Source organism: Melospiza melodia, chromosome 8, assembly GCF_035770615.1.
Source record: "Melospiza melodia melodia isolate bMelMel2 chromosome 8, bMelMel2.pri, whole genome shotgun sequence".
NCBI classification, from domain to species: Eukaryota; Metazoa; Chordata; class Aves; order Passeriformes; family Passerellidae; genus Melospiza; species Melospiza melodia.
The window spans coordinates 5,519,087-5,538,336 of NC_086201.1; the positions used below are offsets into that span (position 1 = coordinate 5,519,087).

At 41.6% G+C, this 19,250-nt stretch overlaps 1 protein-coding gene and 1 long non-coding RNA gene across 2 annotated transcripts; both read left to right on the forward strand.

Moving 5' to 3' along the window:
- Positions 1-742: 742 nt before the first annotated feature.
- Positions 743-1,012, forward strand: LOC134420959 (transcription factor 15-like; the record flags this gene model as incomplete). Its single annotated transcript, XM_063161350.1, has 1 exon — positions 743-1,012. A coding segment is annotated over one exon (270 nt), but the record flags the coding sequence as incomplete, so codon positions are not given.
- A 70-nt stretch (positions 1,013-1,082) lies between these two features.
- Positions 1,083-4,844, forward strand: LOC134421113 (uncharacterized). Its single transcript, XR_010028529.1, has 2 exons — positions 1,083-1,186; positions 1,319-4,844. It is a non-coding gene; the product is annotated as an uncharacterized LOC134421113 (long non-coding RNA).
- Positions 4,845-19,250: the final 14,406 nt, after the last annotated feature.

Here is a 19,250-nt window from a genome sequence, read left to right on the forward strand (position 1 = left end):
CCAGGTGGGGATCAGCCTCTTCTCCAAGGCAACTAGTGAAGGGACAAGAGGACAGAGACTCTGGGCATCAGGAAGATTTCATCACATGAAGAGCTGTCAAGCACTGGAAGGGGCTGCCCAGGGCAGTGGTGGAACCACTGGAGGTGTTCAAGAAACCCTGGACATGACACCACCACCCTGGAGGTGTTCAAGAAACAGCTGGACATGACATTTTAGTGCTATGGTTAATTGACAAGGTCATCACCTTTCAGCCGGTCAAAGGTTGGACTCTGAGGTCTTTTCCAGCCTGAACGATCCTGTTCATCCGTATCCACACATATGCTGGAACAGACACGGAATGCGGGGCCGCAGAACGGGTGAAACCCGCGGGGGTCTGTGCGCCCCACGAGGATCCCCGGACGGGTCGCACCGCTGGATGCGGGACAGCCCCCCCGGCAGCGGCAGGAGGAGGAGGAGGAGCGGGGGTTTCCGCGGAGCCTCTGCCGAGCCCGGCACCGCGACAGGTGCGGCAGCGGCCCCCGGCCGGGAGCAGCCGCCAAGCGCGGCCGGCGGGACGCGGGGCGAGCCGGGGCGATGCGGCACCTGCCGCGCATAAAAGTGATGGAGCGGCGGGCGGGCGGCGGCGGGCGCCATGCGGGGCGGCGGGGGCGCGGCGGCGGCGGCGGCGGGCGCGGGGCCGGCGCGGGGCCGCGCGGGGGGCGCGGGGCGGCGGCGGCGGGCGCGGGGCGGCGGCGGGCGGCGGGCGGCGGCCAACGCGCGGGAGCGGCACCGCACGCACAGCGTCAACGCGGCCTTCGGCGCCCTCCGCCGGCTCATCCCCACCCGCCCCGCCGACCGCCGCCTCTCCAAGGTGGAGACGCTGCGCCTGGCGGCCAGCTACATCTCGCACCTGGCCAACGTGCTGCTGCTGCAGCAGCGCCCGCAGGACGGCGCGGGGGATGCCGAGCAGCCGTGCCCGCAGCCTTGTCCACAGCCGTGCCCGCAGCCGTGCCCGCAGCCCTGTCCACAGCCGTGCCCGCAGCCCTGCCCGCAGCCCTGTCCACAGCCGTGCCTGCAGCCCTGTCCGCAGCCCTGTCCGCAGCCGTGCCCGCAGCCGTGCCCGCAGCCCGCTCAGCCCTGCTCGCCGCCAGGTGCCTCCGCGCCCCGCTCCATCTGCACCTTCTGCCTCAGCGACCAGCGGCAGCGGGTAAGGCCCGGCTTCTGAGTGCCTCTCTCTTGGGGAGGTTGTTGGTTTCCTCCGCAGGTTTGGGATTGAACTGCCAAAGGGGTCAGTGCTGTCCTTGGTGCCTCCTAACCTGTGTTTTTGTCCATCGAACAGCACCGAGAAAGAGAGAAAGCATCACCTGCTCCAGCCGTAACCGGGCCCTGAACAGGCTGAGGTCTCGCACCACTCCTGCTCTGACTGTACCACTGCTCTGGGTAACATCGCCTCACTCGTGCTGCATGTTTACATTTAGATAGCACAGTCCTAAAAGAGTTCCTCTTTAAGCCTATGCACTTTGTTTCATATTGTGAGGGCTTTTTTCAGGGTGTTTTGCAAGTGAAATCCACTGCCTCGGTCGCACCGGGCGCTGCAGCTATTTTAGCGCGAGAAACGTTAAACCTCAGCAGCCAAGCCCTGATCCTGATGCCTCCCAAACCTGTGTCGCATGATGAAACTTGAACTTCCAAACACACGGTGTCCCCTGTCAGGGGGGGCTGCCACGAACGCGCCGTGCCCTCCGCCTCCAGCGCAGCCCGGGCTGCACGCAGCGCTGCCGCCCACCCCTGCAGCTGCACGCCAGCGCCGGGGACACGGCCTGATGCCGACAGCTGACATGCTTCAGAGGCCTCAGCCGTGCTGGGGGATTATTTTGAGGTGTTCACAGAAAGCTGGAAAAACTTCCAGTGAAAGAAAGCCGCGCCCTCGGCTGTGCACTGGCACAGAGCGCAGGGGCACGGGACGCAGCCAGCGCAGGGGAGGAAAGGGGAGAAGTGCAGTGTAAGCGATGCTCCTTTCGTATTAACACCGTGAGTCCTGCCAGCCCTTTAAATAGCGCGGGATATTCCTAAATCTGCCTGGCAGGGAGGGTTTTCCAAGGGCTTTTACCCATCACCCCGGTCTTTCCATAATTGTGCCCTGTACACCACTGAGGTCGTTTAACTCCCCTCAATTTACTAACTTGTATATTGTTTTTCAGAAGTAACTCTAAAAGGCAAATAAGCATATTCTGTGTTCAGATTTGGACATTAGTGAAGCAGCAGGCTGAAATCTTAAACCACAGAGGTTAATTTTGCAATATTTTTATTGCAAAATTACTATTTATAACATAATTAATTAGGCATTAACTTGTTACTTTGGGAGGCACTCTGTATTCTGTAAGCCTGGTAACTGTACCACTCCAAGAGGTGCTGCGAGCAGAACTTGTCTCCTTTTTCCTCCCCTGCTGCCATCTGTGCTCCTGGCCAGCCTCGCTGCTCTGGCCAAACATGAGGGCTGAAGAAGCAGCACTTTGTTCACTTTCTCTTCTGTACAGAGTTTTCTCTTCTAGCCCTACATAAGTGCAAAGCAAATTCTGGCAGTTGTTACCAAGAACTTAGCAAGAACAAGGTCGTGGTGGACTCCTATACAACTTCACCTTTTTATTTCCCTTCTCCCCTGCCCAACACACTTTTTCTGTACCCAATGAGGAAAAATCTGCTGTACCCACAGAAATGCAGTAAGCTCTTCCTTTGAATTCTAACAAAGAAAAATACCAAGCAAATCCCAGCGAGTCCACATCACGTCAGTCTCTTCGGTTATTAAAAGCCACAGGCTGCATTTTCCTGGATTGAGAGGAGATTTTTTGCTTTTAGAAGGTTTCTATCATTAATCTTTTTTTAATGAGGAACTTGCAATTGCTGCCAGATCATGGTCTGTGTTTGCTTTGGCACTGATTAGTGAAGCTGGAACTCTTTACAGTTTTGTGTAAAGTCTTTTTTTAATTTTTGTGTTGTGTCGGCCTCTGTGTGTGGGCATAGAGTTCTACAAACATATTTTCCTGGATCTTTTTAATCAATTTGAAGAAATTTATCTTTTAAAAAGTTATTTGCTCTACAATTAAAGCTGATCTTGCAGTTAGGCCCTACATTCTTGTGAACACATTAAAACAAAGCATCTGACCTCTTTATAGACAGTTAACATTAATTTATTCATTTAGCTGTATCATTTCATATTATACCTAAAATGACAAAACATAATTCAGCTTCAAACAAATTTAGGAAAATTTTTCATTGAGTATGCTCTGAATTTCAAAATTTGTAAGAAAGACAATAAAATTATTAATTTCAGGTTTTCAAAATGCTGTGATTTTATTGCAATTTTAGGAGGTTTTAGTGTAACTCTTGGCAAATGAAGTATATTTGGATTTAATGAGATATCTTTATGCTTAGTTATTAAAAGAAATGAGTACAAAATGTGAAGTCCACTTCTGTACCAAAGTAAGAGCTGAAATCTCATAACTTGAAACTCTCAAGAATGATTTCTACAATCCTAGAGGAATTTGGTGTCCTCCCTTTGAAAGGGATTTTATCTCCCTAGTTTTGTAAAGGGTTTATACAAGATGATTTTCAATGACAAAAACAGGAGCAGGCCCTAAAACTTGGCCTTCTCTCCTGTTTAATGTGGCTCAGTTTAACATTGAATTCTTCTCTCTTTACTCAGGATAAACTGTTGAATTCAACTGGGCTTGAAGATTTTCTCAGGGTTTCAATTGCTAAATAATACAGGAGTTTCAGCAACACTGATTGATCGTGGCAGAAATTAGACCCCAGAGCACTGTGGCCCAAATATTTATGGTATAGACAGATAATGTCTATGCAAAGCAATTAAAACCATGATTTCTCTGAGGAACGTTTGTGTATGTGTAACTGTGTGTATTTAAATGAGGAAAATTTGGGACAAATCCTTCACTTTGCCTAAATATATTTGTAATGTAAAACTTCTCTAACCTCAGGAGCAAAAAAAAAAAAAAAAAAATTAAAATCAAGCTGTTACTCTGTAATGGATTTTCTATAAATCAAGGGAAAAAGAATTTAATTTCTGGAGACACAGATGAATTGAAGCTCAGGTTTCACATATAAAGAGCTCATCATCATTCAATGTTCTACTGAATTGTTACTGTATGAGCTTGTGTGTCTTATCAGTCCTACTTTTTTAATAATGGGGCAGGGTTATCCATGGCATGCACAAATATACAAGTCAAAATCTTGAGGGTGTCTGAGAGCAAGTACCTTACTTGATGGTCAGGCACTGGAATAATGTGAGTTCTTCCAGAGGTGCTAAGCCATCTCTAGTTCTGCAGATCTTGGGGTTTGACTTATTTGTGAGTGCATTCTGTTCTCTGTGTATGAACAGAGCATGCCTGATGCCAATCCCAGCTTTGTTTTCCTGTAAACACTTGGCTATTCAATTTACATGATGCATGAATAAAGCAGAAACTGTGAGATATACACCATTTGGTCTCAGATCCCATTACATTATTGTTAAAATAATCCAAGCATGGTACTTTGTATAAATCATTTTACTTAGCCTGCTACATCACTGTATAAAAACAGCACCTAGCAAAGTGAATAAATCATGTTGTTTGATTTTACTGGTTAAGTTTAAAGAAGCATTTTAACATAGTTCTTGGTTATTTATGAATTAATCATAATGTAAGTCGAAGTAGTTTCATATGTTAGTTTCTATTTTCACTCCTGTTCCACAAAACAGAAGTTCCCTTTCATGGAAAATCTGCTTCTTTACAAAAATCTGTACTTGTTTGCAAAATGTGATTATATTTGCTAAAATAAAGAGTATTTTTGCTACTAATTTAAACAACAAACTGCAAACATTAAGATGGAAGTTCTCTTCTATAGCCATCTCAAGATACAAGTATTTAATGGTTTTCTTTACCTTTTTCAAATCTATCTCTCCAAGATTTCAGCAACACACTGACATGTGTATGAGTGTGTGCATTGGCAGGAGAGAAGGGAAGTGGGTGGAAATCTTGGGAAAATGAAAAGTGAGCTCCTCTGCTCAGGGCCTGTGCAATATCCAAAGTGCCAAACACAGGAGGAGATGGAGGGAGGGAAATGGGTGGGGGAAAAGGGAGGGAGAAGAAAGGAAGAGGTTGATTCATCAGTGGAAGTTCATCAGGGCAGACGAGCAGAAGGGCCCAGAGTGGGAGCAGCCCCTGCTGTGTCTCTGTGCTTTGTCACTGTGAGACTGCTGACACTTCATTGAGAGAATACCACCAAAATTTATATCAGACCTAAACTGACTGCCTAAATAACACCTTCAAAAAAAAGAGAACGATGTCTTGGTTAACAGTGAGCGCTACTGGATAATACAAGGTGAGGAGAAGGAATTTATGTAAAATTAGCTAAAATAGACAGCATTCTGTCTATAAGGGAAGAATTCTGGGAGATCTCTTACACCAGGAAACCTTTGAAGGTTGAAGAAAAATGGTTCTAACAAATCAATATGAGGATTGTGGGGAAAAAAATGAAATTATTACTGGGATAAAAAATACTGTAGAGTTTCATGAAAGCTTAGGTTGAAAAGTGACATTTCTTAACAGTGAGAAGAACTAAACTGGCTGCTGTGGATGTATTTCTTTAAAAACCATCTCAAAATTTGAATATACATTCACATCCAGGCAGCCCAGGTTCTTATTTCAACTGAAATCCTTTAGCTGTTACAGCATAATACGAAGTTTTAGAAACCTTGAAGATTCATCCCACTTTTGACGTACAACAAGAAGCAGAGGCTTCCTCAGAAGAGGAAGGAGAAAGAGGAGGCATGGATGGATAAAGAAGAGTAACCAGTAGCCCATCATGGAGGATATTCCCTGTGGTGCCAAGAAATGTCCCTCTTTGCAAGGATTTGATATCTTGATACAAGTAAACTACGGTGCACCAAAAAAAGTGATCCCTGTTTGGGTGAAAGATAAAATGGAACAAAATTCTTAAGACAAAAGTGGCTTTAGAAAGGCTTTATCTACTCTCTTTCATTTACAGCATTCACATCACAGAAGTGTTGTGAGGTTTTAATTAAACATTTGGAAATTGCTCTGTGTTCTTCCAAAGGAGAAGCCAATACAAATAAGACAATTACACTGAAATGGGTGATGGAACAAGGAAGTGATAAAAGTAATTCCGCTTGTTATGGCATCTCTCTCCAACATCTTATTGTGTTTCCTTCACATTATTAAAATCAGCCCTACTTTCCAAGCATATGTATGCAGATCATTTTTAAATGCAAAGATTGCAGAAACAGGTAATTCTTTCAATGAGACAGTGGAGCTTGGTGGGAAGGGTAGGCATCTGTCAGGCCCAGATAAGATCAGACAGCTGTGCTCCATCCTGAAAGGGTTCTGTGAAGCTCACTTTTCCTAGGGAAATAACATCTCTGGTATGCAAAGCAGCAAAATGAAGTCTCCAAACAGATAAGTAGAGAAAGCACAAACTCTCAGAGCTCATTTTAATCTAAAATACCAACTCTGTATCAGATGAAAAGATGGAGGATGAGAGGAGGATAACACCTTTACCAAACAGTAAAAAATAAAGGGCAGGAGGATCATTTCACTCTATAGTCTGAAATTAATCCTTTATATTAGAAACAAAGGTGACTTTAGCAACAATAATCACTGCAGAGAGCCATGGGACAGTGAGAGGGTTGGAACACAGGACAGGCTGTGGGAAGAGGGGTGGTTAAAATGGAGGTAAGAAAACCAAGAAGGTGGAAACCCAACAGCAGTGTCACAACAGCAACACGGGATGGTAGAGCCAGACTTCCCCAAGGGACACACAATGAAAGCGCAAGCAGAAAAAATCAAAAATTGCAATAATTTTATCTTTATTTTCTTTTGCTTAAGGAAGAAAGCCTCTCACCACAAGCACAGTCAAGGACAGGAGCAGGTCATCCAGGGAAGCTGTGGAAGCCTCTTCCTTGGAGAGCCTCAGAACTCGACACAGTGAGGGCCCAGTTGGGTCTAACTTTGAAGTCAGCCTTGCTTTGAAAATGGAAGATGTATGGAATAACTCAAAAAGTCCTTTTCAATCTATTTTTTCCTGTGATTTTATGAAATGATGAGCTTAGGGCTCTCTGGAAAGAAAGTTTGTAGAACAGAATAAAAAGAAAAGTGCAAGGACTTCACAGGAAAAGCCCACACTTTTGGTCAGTGCCAGGATCTATTACACCAGACAAGATGAGGGGCATCCAGCTATGCATAAAAAGAGGGGAGCAAAAAAGACTCCCAGAGAAAGCAGGAGCTCAACAGGCCCATAAAGGGAATTTCCAAAACCAGAAACAATGAGGGCTCTGTTTCTATCAGAAGAACCTCTCAGGCCTGAATTAGTAAAGAGTTTTTAACTATTTGATTGGATGATGGTTAAATGTACAGGTGACAACTTTGGAGGGCTGATTAAAATCAGGGATTAACTCATAGAAAAATAAAGCAAGAAACGTTCCTAAAAAGATGCATTTTAATGTAGAAATGTTGGTAGTGCCACAGCTGGCAGGAATAATGCACCACACAAGCATATGATAGCAAATGACAAGCAGAAAATTATTTTTGAGGTGTTGCATATGACAGGCCTTTATGTGAAAAGCAAACTCCACACTGGATCCAAACTTCACCAAGACCCCTTTTGGCAATAATTTCTATTATTATTAGAATGTCCCTGAATTTTGTCCGAAGCATCTGGCTGGGTAGAAAATGTGCTAAAAATTGTAACTTGGAAGAATATTACAAGTAGAGAAGTACAAAGTCTTAACCACTGTGTCTGTGCAAATGAAATTATGGACCTGAGATGATTGTGAATGCCAAATCAGCTAACAGTGAGAGAGGATATCTGTATCTTATTAACAAATAAATGTCTCCCAAAGACACCAGCAGCAATATAAAAAGAAGTTATGAGACATTGAAGTTTTCAAGGGTAACATTTAAAGAACTTGCGGTGCTGCTGGTGCTTGGAGCCTGAGAACATGCTAAACACATGCATATACAACAATTAGACTATCAGAAATGCACAATAGAAGTTTTAGCATTGTGGTAAGAGGTATAACAAAGTAATTCAAGATATATCCATGGGAAACAGGCTCCAGGCTGCAGGGAGCAAGGTCCCACTGTGTGTTGTTTTGTTACCACTGCAACCGATTATTTTTATTTGCCACACTGCTCAAAGAAAACCTGAGTGGAAAAGACAGGCTTTAATAACAGGTGCTGTGAGAGATAACAGCATAAGTGAGAGTTTCTGGCTGATGTAAGAGGCAGTTTCTGGAACTCTCAGTATCTACAGCAGTGTGAAACACCAACCCTGGAGCAGCCAAGCATGGGTCAGGCCCTCTGGAGCACGGGCAGTGGCCAACAAGAAAAACCCAAAGAGGAACGGCCAACAGCAGCAACCCACAACAGTCAGGACAGAGCTGAAACCAGCCAGAGGCAGGAGGAAAAGCAAAGACCACTTTTCTGCTAGGTAAAACATGACAGGGCTTATTTTTGCCTCTGCAATGAGATGGAGCAGAGACAAAATGCACATTATGGGGAGCCTCTGCATTCCAGCAAATGCCGCAGCATTGCCGTGTCCCCCATCCCACCAGGCAATCCTCTGGCAGCTGTCACCAATGTGCTGCAAATGAGCAGATCTTCTCTGCAGAAATTGTTTCTTTCTGCCCTCTTGGTGTGTTTGTCTCTCCTCAAGTGGCCCAGCTTTCCCCAGGATGGGAAATACACAGGAAAAATTACCTGAAATATCACTACTGTTAGAAAAACACCATCACTCTTGAAATGTTTTAACCAAGATGGTTAAACTGCTTAATTATAAAGACCTATTCTCATTTCCATTATGGGCTTTGGAGATCTTGTGGCCTCAAAGAGTACAAAGGAGTCCAAAGGTCTCCATAATGTAAATAAGAATTAGTGGATTTATTTTCACTGGCATTATTTATAGTTAGTGATCTTCTCATGTTGGCATAATTATCATCTGATTCCAAAAGGCTAATAATTTCACTCCATTACCCTCCAGATCTGCTTCTCTTTCACAAGTTGTTTAACAGATGCCAAAAATTTTAAAAAAATAATAAAATAAAAAGAAATATTAAGAGTCAAAGCAATGCAGAAAAATCAAAGCTGTTAAAAGACAATTGCTGAAGCAGTGATTCAGAATTTGTTGCTCACCACCTCCATCTGCTGAAAGTTTCAGCAGAAACAGATCAAGTCTTGTAGGCACCACTGACTGCTCCTGGACTGAGAAAACAGCTCCAAATATATCAGTAGCAGTTTCAAAGAAAGCATTAAACAGTTGGTTCTGGTGGGCAAGGCTCTGGTTCCTTTTACCAGCTCTGTTAGTCCCTCACTCTGCCACAGGCAAAGACAAAACCTTCTGAAACTGCACAGTCAGGAATTGCTGGAACTTACCTCTTAATACCCAAACTCATCTGATTTTCAGCAACATTTGAGTGCTTGAAAATGAAACTAAGGCTTTATGGGGGAAAATTTGCTATGATTCAGATGCTGAATAAAAATCACAATGAGTACAAAGATCAACATCTACACACACACAAAGCTCATTCTGTGCATGTGCTTCCAGATCAACCTCTACCTGAACCCCACAAGAACTGAGCAGTGTGGAAAGGAGCAGAAACAGAAGGACCATCTTTGTGTATTCCAAATTGAGAAAATGATGAAAATAATGCAGAATAATTTGAAGGGGTGGACATCAGCTGAGAAGCGACGAACAGAGTGTTTGCTCCCAGCTTAATTCCACAAAAAACACAGAGAGAGTATGTGTCAACCATCCATGCTCCATCCCTGCTGAACAAGACCAGCACAGGGAGGAGGAGCTGGGAAAGATGCTCTGCTCTGTGTGTTTGCTCCTTTTTCCACTCCCAAGACATAGAATTGAAATGCACGTTTAGCTGAAAACAGCACATTCTGCAATTTCCACTGAGCAGGTCCCCATTGCACAGCTGCTGCTCCACAACCAAATGTCAGCAGAGCAGCTGAGCCACACGCAGGCCTGGGAGGGAAAGGGAGAGCTCAGGAGCCTGGCAGGAAAAGGGAAATCACAGTGCTGACCAAGGAAAATAACAAAAACCCTTCTGTTAGGCTACCTGATGGCATATGGTACATGGTTTGAGCTTCCTTGTGAATCCCTGTCAAGTCAACTACCAAGCAGAACTGGAATATTACACCAGATAATGCTCCAGTCCCAATCTTTTTTCAGGATTGGTACTCCATTATGCTTCCACTTTAGGCAGAAATGAAACCTACAGCCCACTTTGTCTGCATAGGTAAGGACAGGTTTCTAATAACTCTGTGTCACCTTGGAAAATTAAAATAGTACCTCTTGTTCTGATTGTATATGAAAGTATAGCTAAAACAAATTTCATGGCACTGATTAAGTGTCGTGTTCACTAAACTTTCCAATCCCATTATAGATCTTTCTATATTGGTGTTAGCAGAGGCTGCACAGTGAGTAAGAAAAATCAGATTTCAGGTGCTCACAAGCATGACAAATAGGCACTGAAGTGGCCTTGAGCGCTGTGATGTAGTAACAGAGAGGAAATTGAAGCATTCAATATTCTGAGGTGCCTGAGCCCTCTGCAGATGGCTCTTGGATAGTTGCTGGTAATCTAGCAAAAAGAAATCATCTGGGTTTGTGAGGGCTTGTTGTTTGTTTTGCTTTGACACTGCCAAAATAAATAATTTTAATTCAGGCAGCACAGTATGAGTAACAATAATACACACACTAACTTGCAGCTCTTACTTTATGAGCTCATCTCTAAATGAAATCAATGCAAGGTTTAGCAAGTCCTCCATACAGTAACAAATCTCCAGTTCCAGGAGGCTACTGTGCATTTCTGTGTTAATTAGGAGCTTTGTGGAATTTAATTCAAGGTTGCTGACAGAAAGGCTTGTGATGAGGAGTATTTTAAACCCATGAGTGACAGTAACAGCAGTGCTGCAGTCTATTGCCTTAGTAGGACTATGTGTTCTGCCCATCTTCATACCCCACCATTTCATTAAGTAACTCATAATAACTTCATAGGTCATGAAAAAAATGTATTTCTGTATGCTAATCTTTGTATCATTCTGCATTTTATAATTGGATGTATAACTAAAAAGCAGAAATTGAATTATATGCTTTTATTTTGGGGTTTCTATCTGGCAAGTAGACCAGTGGAAAGAGATGGATTCATAGTTGAATAGATGGTCTGAAAATATTTATATATTATAAAATCCATTTAGACATTCACTTTCAGTGAATGAAGACAATACCAGCAGGTATCTAGGAATAACTAGGAATAACTAGGCGTCATTAGTACATGCATAAAGATAAATTTTAATCTGTTATACTGCTCTGAAATTATAATGGTTTCATATTTTTTAATTAAGAGCTTTACTGTTTTAGATTTTCATATATAAGGAGGTTCTGCAATTCTAAAATAAATTTTAGTATTTAAAAAGTCACAAAATAACAGAATAGTGATATTGTCTCTCTAAATTGTCAGGCACAGCAGTTGTGAATCACAGCAAAAAATTCTGATTTGTTACCACAAACCTCCCTCATCTTCCAACAAAAACAATTCCGTATCTTCAAATAAAATTAACTCAGATTAGCTTGTAGGTTTAATCAAACATGTAGAACACAGATCAGAGTAACAAATTGGCAATTACTCAGTAATATGCACAGGTGTGACCCTGCAAAGGTCAACAGCCAGGCACTTTGTTCAAGTGTGGAAAGTTAAAAATAGCCTGTGCAAGTGTAGTTTATATAAATTGGTGATGTACAGTAGCCTTTGAAGGCGAGTAAGAGTGAAAAAGTGTATTTAATTACCTAAAATTTAATTGACCTGTACAGGAGAAAAATATGAAATGCGAACAATCCAGCAGCTTTATGAAAGAAATGAAGTGGTACTTTAGAAGACTATTAGAATTCCTATTGATTTTGGGAATAATCGTGTCCTTGATTATTTTATCTCTCTCTCCACACATTCAGCCACCGCCTGCAAATGAAATTTAATTATTGTTTAGACAGAATCTGAACACATCCTCAAGCAAAACAGTACAACCAGCAATGGCACAACAATTTGACAGCTCCCTGCAGCAGTACACAGAATCCATCCAGAATTGGATTGTGTCCCAGCGTGCTGCAGAACTACACTTTGCTGCCTCTCCTTGTGCTATCAGACAAAGCCAAGCCAGCCAAAGGATGAAATGGGGCAGCTGTTGGTGGAATTCCTGTTTCTCCCTCAAAGGCAGCACTCACATACTCACAGTGCCTTAGGAGCAAGCCCAATTCCCTTCAGGGGCACACAGGGAGGAGGGTCTGTGTCCCTCCTCAGTGAGGGAGAACTGAATTACCTGCCAGAAGGAAAGCAGCACCTGCAGGATCAGAGGGAGGAGGGTCTGTGTCCCTCCTCAGTGAGGAAGAACTGAATTACCTGCCAGAAGGAAAGCAGAACCTGCAGGATCAGAGGGAGGAGGGTCTGTGTCCCTCCTCAGTGAGGGAGAACTGAATTACCTGCCAGAAGGAAAGCAGCACCTGCAGGATCAGTGGTTTGGTAGCAACCAGGACACCCCAACATCACAGGGCTTGTGCAATGCAGGTCACAACACCCAGCTGATGTTTCACACTGCCTGAGGACTCAGGTTGGTATCACAGCACCAGTTATGTCAAGATTAGGCTCAAAGTGGGGAAATCCACTTAATTTTGAGATGTTCTTCATGGCTCCTTTCAGAGGAAAGAAGAGTTCTTTCAAATTCACCAAACACTGTGCCCAGCCATGACATTTCTGTAAAGGTTGCAGGAGTACAAACAAGAGCTGGACTCAGCAGCTGCCTGCCATCTATGCCAGCTCTGGATGCCAGCATAGAAGACTGATTTAAAATTGCATGATGTGGTACATTTGAAATGTACATCAAAAACCTGAATTTATACAGGCTGGATTCATCCCTAATTTTATAAGTACATCGTGTCACATTTTCCAGGCAGCTTAACCTTTTGAAACTACTACCTATTAGTGGGCCAAAACCATCTTTTAGCTTTAGAAGGGGTTTTAAACTCAAAATATACTTGGCACTTCTGTTTCAAGTAAAGATTAAAAGCTGGTGGAAAAGAGTCTCACACTGAGCTAAACCCACCCCAGAATGGTGTTATAAATATGCAGAGGCTACAGGGAATAAAAACAAAAGAAGACCTTTATTTCAGCAAAGAAATCTGCTTCCTTCTCAGGATCAAATATGATCCAAGAGAAAATGGTGAAAACTATAAAAAATTACACAGAATGAGAGTCTGCAGCAAAATATAGAAATATTCTACAGTAATATGTAAGAGAACAAGGAAATAAGCATCAATTTATAATTCTAGATTGACACCCAAGTTAATCTCTGAATACTCACCAAGATGACCATACTCAAGGTATGAGTGAAGACATTGAACTGCAATGAGACTGAGGAATGGATACTACTGAACCCAAAGAGAAAGTAAAGCTTGATGTTCTCAATTCCAACATGTCCAAAGTCACCATTAATAAAATCTGATAGCATGATTTCTCTAACAAACCTAATTTAGGCTTGAAAAAATACACTGTGTGTGTTTTAAAAGGTTGAAAGGAGTCACTTGGGAGCTACAAATTCATGAGTATGACCTCAGTAGTTTGTGAATCTTTAGAACACAGCCTGAAAGGTTTGATTTAATGCAGGTAAATAGAGATAAAAAGGATGACCCTGTATAGTGACCAGAGGAGTTTTTACTTGTACCTTTTCTCAAGAGAGAAAATACAAAGGAAAAAAAAAAAAAAAAAAGACAAAGAGAAAGAAGAAAAAAGGAAACCAGAACAAGGCTCCAGCCATATTTACAGGCAAATGAGCATATGCAAGTGGAAGGCTGAGCCCTGGTGCTTTCTGTAATATTCCATGTGCAGCTGTGAATGCTTGCACTAATGCCAGTTGATCTGCAGAGCCATGGGCTGGGGGAAGGCAGAGTTGGCCACGGCACTGGAGCCATCTACTACTCTTCAAACACTGCAACCCAATCCTTCACATCCTCCTGGGCTCCACCAGCAGGGAGCAGATGGAGCCTCACTAAGCTGCTCATTCAAACACAAATGCATAATCAGGCAGTAAACATTGGGGTTTGACACAATACCAGAGCAGAGGAACAGCAAGAGTTTTGCTAAAAGTGCTTCTCACTCAAACCTTTCTCTGATGCTTTCAGCAGAGTGAGAGTTCATGGCTTAAACCAGGACTAGCAGCATACAATAAAATCTGAGTAAATAGATTTATATTGTTTATATTAAAAATATTTAAAACTAAAGAAAAGACCTTTTGCAATGGCACAGTCTGACTCTGCTTTTATGTGATGCACCAATTTCAAGCACCTCTGCAATTTGTTGTTTGCATCCTTGCAATTAAGGCTCATCCATGACATCCTGCACTAAGAGGATGCCTTTCAGCTTCCTTTTGGTTTTTTTGGTTTTTGTTTTTTGGGGTTTTTTTGTTTGTGGTTTTTTGGGGTTTTTTTGAAAGGTCTGACAATTTTCTCTTTCATTCCTACTCCAGATGAAATATGGAATTTTTTTTCTCTTTCTAGCAGTCAAAGTTTAGTGAACAAATAAAACGAGGATGAAAAGTTCTTCTTGGACAGCTTTTTAATTTAAAGGTCTTTCTTTTCTTTTCTTTTCTTTTCTTTTCTTTTCTTTTCTTTTCTTTTCTTTTCTTTTCTTTTCCTTTCCTTTCCTTTCCTTTCTTTTCTTTTCTTTTCTTTTCTTTTCTTTTCTTTTCTTTTCTTTTCTTTTCTTTTCTTTTCTTTTCTTTTCTTTTCTTTTCTTTTCTTTTCTTTTCTTTTCTTTTCTTTTCTTTCTTTCCTCATTGAAATCTTAGGATCAGTAGTAAATGTGCCATTCAAGTATCTGTTTTTCCTGAAACCACGGCAGAAACCATCCATCGCTTTGGGATAAACAAGCTGAAAGGAGACTTTCTTTTGTTCTCTTTCCCATGACTGAAGTGAAATTGCTTGCACCACTGGATATAACTTCATTTTAAAAGACTTTTCTTAATAAATGCAAAGTAGGATTCAGACTAGACAGAAAGATAGACTGGACAGAAAAGGATAAGGGATCCAAAAGAAGAAGAAACCTCAAAAGAGTTTTCTCCTGCTTTCTGGATATCTTAACCTAATTTTGATATCCTTCCTCCTACAAAGCAATTCCGACCTTTTCAAACCTTCTCTTTCGAGTTGAGGAACATTTTCCCATCATTTTGTGATCTGATGCATTCCAGCCACTCACATGTGGCCTTAGTGTTTTGTCAGGATGCATTCCTGTCTCATTTTATTATATCTTGAGGATAAGATTTGTTGCAATACAGTTGGGCAAAGAAGAGAATGTGAAACAAAGTCTTGATCCTGAATTCCCTGACCAATCTTGTCATTCAAATAGAAATAAAGAGTATGGAATAAATCCAAAGAGGAGAAGGAGAACACAGTTTTCTGTGCTTATTCAAAGGATAATGATGTCCTAGGGGAGACAATAAAAGAAAATGAAATTGTACAAAGGACACCTCCAGTGCATCTGGTAAACCTTGTAGGAAAACATAACAACAAAATCAATAATAAAAACCTATTTGTGAGGATGCTAAATAAAGCAAACCTGGAACAAGACCTCTTAAATGCATTTATTGTAAACTGAGTTCTAATACTTCAAAATAATTATTCCTAATCCAGGTTGAGATTCAATAAGGATATTTACCCAGTGCTTACCTCGTCTTTTGTGCAACCTGGCTTCCTATAAATGATCAGGAAAAGGGGAACATGGCAAAGCTCTTCAGCACAGTGCACACCATGTACTGTTCTGCTCAAAACAATGCCTGCATTTGCCCAGAAGTTGTGTGAGTGTTTAAGGAAGATCATCCTCGTGCTGGTTTGTTCTGCATGGATGGTTACTCCTGTTAAACCTTGCTGATTTTTATGTAAGAACAGCAAAATGAAAGTGCAGAATACCAGAGTCCCATGCTGCACTGTTTCTAAATATACTGGGTACACAAAGTCCAGCAGCATCCCAAAACCAACCTTTTGTAGCAGGTACAACAGTGTATTTTATAGATTCTCCTCATTTAAAAGGGATAATCAGATTTCCATCAGATTATAACAATCATCTCTTTGTGCTGAAACTAAGCACAATGAAAATAGTCTAAATGGATTTTGGAAAGAGTGGGATAAAGTCATTGAGTGAACTGGAGCAATGCTTGAGAGAATGCCAGGAAGGAATCTACAGGTTTGCTGTAAAGTATATGTATTAAAAAGAAAAGAAACCAACAAATCAACCTGAATACACACATACTTCTAGCCCAATACTTCAGCACATAAAACAACTTATATTCATTAATGATCACAATACACTCCTCTCAGTTTTAAGAGACAAGTTCCTAAATCCTTATGCAGTGCTTTGAACTCTGAAAGTCTTTTAATTGAAAGAGACCTGCACACTTCAGCAGTACTTAAATGTCTTCAGGTAATCCAAAATTCATCTGAAAGTTCAAAGAGATTAATTTATAGAGTATTGGCATTTCAAATGACCAACTCTTAGCCTGTCAAATGATATATCTTAAAAACTGCAGCAAAAATCTCTTTTTAGAACTTTGGTCTGGTCGTGCATTGCAGTTTATCAATAGCAGTAAAGCTTGGCAAATACAGAGGCTGTGGTTGAAGTTCATGTCAATATAGCACAAGGTCCAGGAAAGACTTGCTGTCTCACTAAAAGCTTTTCTAAAGATTTAACTAGAAAAATGTTAATGCTATTTAAGATTTCTCTGCACTGCACCCACATTCACCCTGCAAGAGCTTCCCGCACATGGTCACAGATATTAAGCATAAATGTAAGTAATGAATATAAAACAAAAAGTCCTTTTGCACTACTACAATAAGCACAGCATTTATATTTCAGGAACTGCTGAATGATAACAATCATAACTCTGAAATTATTTACTGTGAAATGTGGGCCACTGAAATAATTCTATATATGCAATTATCAAGTACAGGAAAAGTTCAAGGAGAAAAACCCTTAGTTCTTATTCTTGCATCATATATTATAAATTAAAAATTAGCTGTATCCAAGTCTTAGAACATTTAATAATTACATTTCCATCTTCTATTTTTCCCTTGAGGAGTGCTTCATTACACAGGTGCACAACTGAGTAGGGATGCTCTGACTGACCTCTCCGTTCTCTTAAAAGTCCAAGATGAATTCCTACTTACTATAAATGATCAAAGTTTTATGGACTAATGACAGTTTAAAATACTTTTTTCCCCCCACTTTTACTGCAGTCCTGTCATTAAGACTAACAATCTAAAGTAGCTAAGAGAATGAGTAAGCAAGATGATTTACACAGAAGATAGTGCAATGGTAAGAAGTGGGGAAAGTTCCTTTCAGATTTTTTTTTGTAGCTGACGCATTAAAAAGATTTACACCAAGGTCTTTAAGTGAAAAGAGAGCGTTGCCAAAGAGGTCTGGCAAGCTCTTCTATCAATAAAATACCCTGCCCCATAAATTTAGCCAAACTCTCAGCTTAAAACCTGATTAGCACTACAAAGAGCTTGCCTTGTCACCAGTTACCAGCCCAGTATCCAATCTGATAGAAACCCGACAAGCAACACTTCTACAAAATTTTCACCACCATGGCATCTCTCATACTTTTTTTCCCCCATGATGCCACATGCAAAAGCTGATGAAATATTTAGCACGAGAAAGCACAGGCTCTAATACAGAGCAAAGTCATCTTGAAATTACTTCAGGCCGGGCACAGCAGTAAAGTTTCTGTGCCTGGCTGATCTGTACCTCTAGAGCCAGACTTACAAGAATCATGGCATAGAACATCTTTCAGAATGTTCTTCAGTAAGAGGTCAGTGCAGACCAAGCTTTTATCTTTTTCATAATCCAACTCCTACTATTTTTGTTCATCAGAAATAGCCTGAATCAGATCTGAGTTTAGGTGTAAGGCAGATTCAGATCAAGGCTTAATTTTATGACTGTACCAGTACATGCATTTGACATTTGAAAGCAGCAGTATTTGATACATTTCACAACGAAATTTCAAGACAAAATCACAGAAAGAAAACATGAGGCTTGCTGTTGCTCAGTATAACATTATTTGTTTGGTGCTAAAAATGGGCTTAAGGTTGTAAGCCATGACTGTTTTGACAGTCCTTGCTTCCAGATCAGCTGTTCCTGACATTTCCATCAACTATCAACTTGGATTGCAGCCCATCCAGATCTAGAAAACAGGTGCCATCCACTTTTGGACTTCACCCAAAAAGAGCAGGGAAGATACTCATATGTCCTCACCCTCACCCTGAAAGTCTGAATAAAGTGATAAACTTTATATATAGGGAACTCCAACAGTCAGATCCTAGCAGGAAGAAAAGCAAGGGGCCAAAGGGGTGGGTACGCAAAAGGGTCTTTTTATATCACAGCAGTGGAGGCATCTCTGCTGAGGGCAGCAGGCTGCCCTCATTAAGACACCTCTGAGCCAAATTCTTTAACCCTCAAACAGATACAAACAAATACATAGAAATCCACTGAGATGGAAGCCAGGTTTGCCTTCTGAGCAGTCCACGTGTCCTGTGCAATTCTATTCTGAAACTGAATCAGGACACAGCCTTGGATAACTGGTCCATCCCAGTAGTCCTGAGTTTCTATGGGAAAGTTTGATATCATCCAGGAATTGTTGTGCTCCTTCAGCCAAACAAGGGTGGAAGAGAAAGCCATCAAAAAGGGAGGAACCTTCCATAACCAGCACCTTTCCCAGCTCACTGCTGTGCGTTGGCAGTCTACAGGCAGCCAGAAGTGTCAGGAATTTAAACAATTCTGGTTACACAAAGGTCACAAACCTTGCTGGCAGCATTTAAAAACACAGAAGGAGGCAGATCCCATTCCTCTTCCTGCTCAGCCTTTTTTCAACCAAACTTTGAGCACTTGCAGGTCCAATTTCCAATTCTCCAACTTTCACCCAGGTCTCAGACTACTACTGGACACTATCAACACCCAGTTGTAAAGGAGTGTCACAAAATCCAGGTATTAGCATGGTAAAATAACACCAAAATTTAATAGGGAGCAAACATGCATCAAAGGAAGGTGAGCCTACAAGTCTTATTCCTAATCTTTAATCTGCATCAAAGAATTTACTCCTCTATCCAACCACAGATATTATCTATGGCTGTCTAAAATACAGTCAGTATTTGTAATG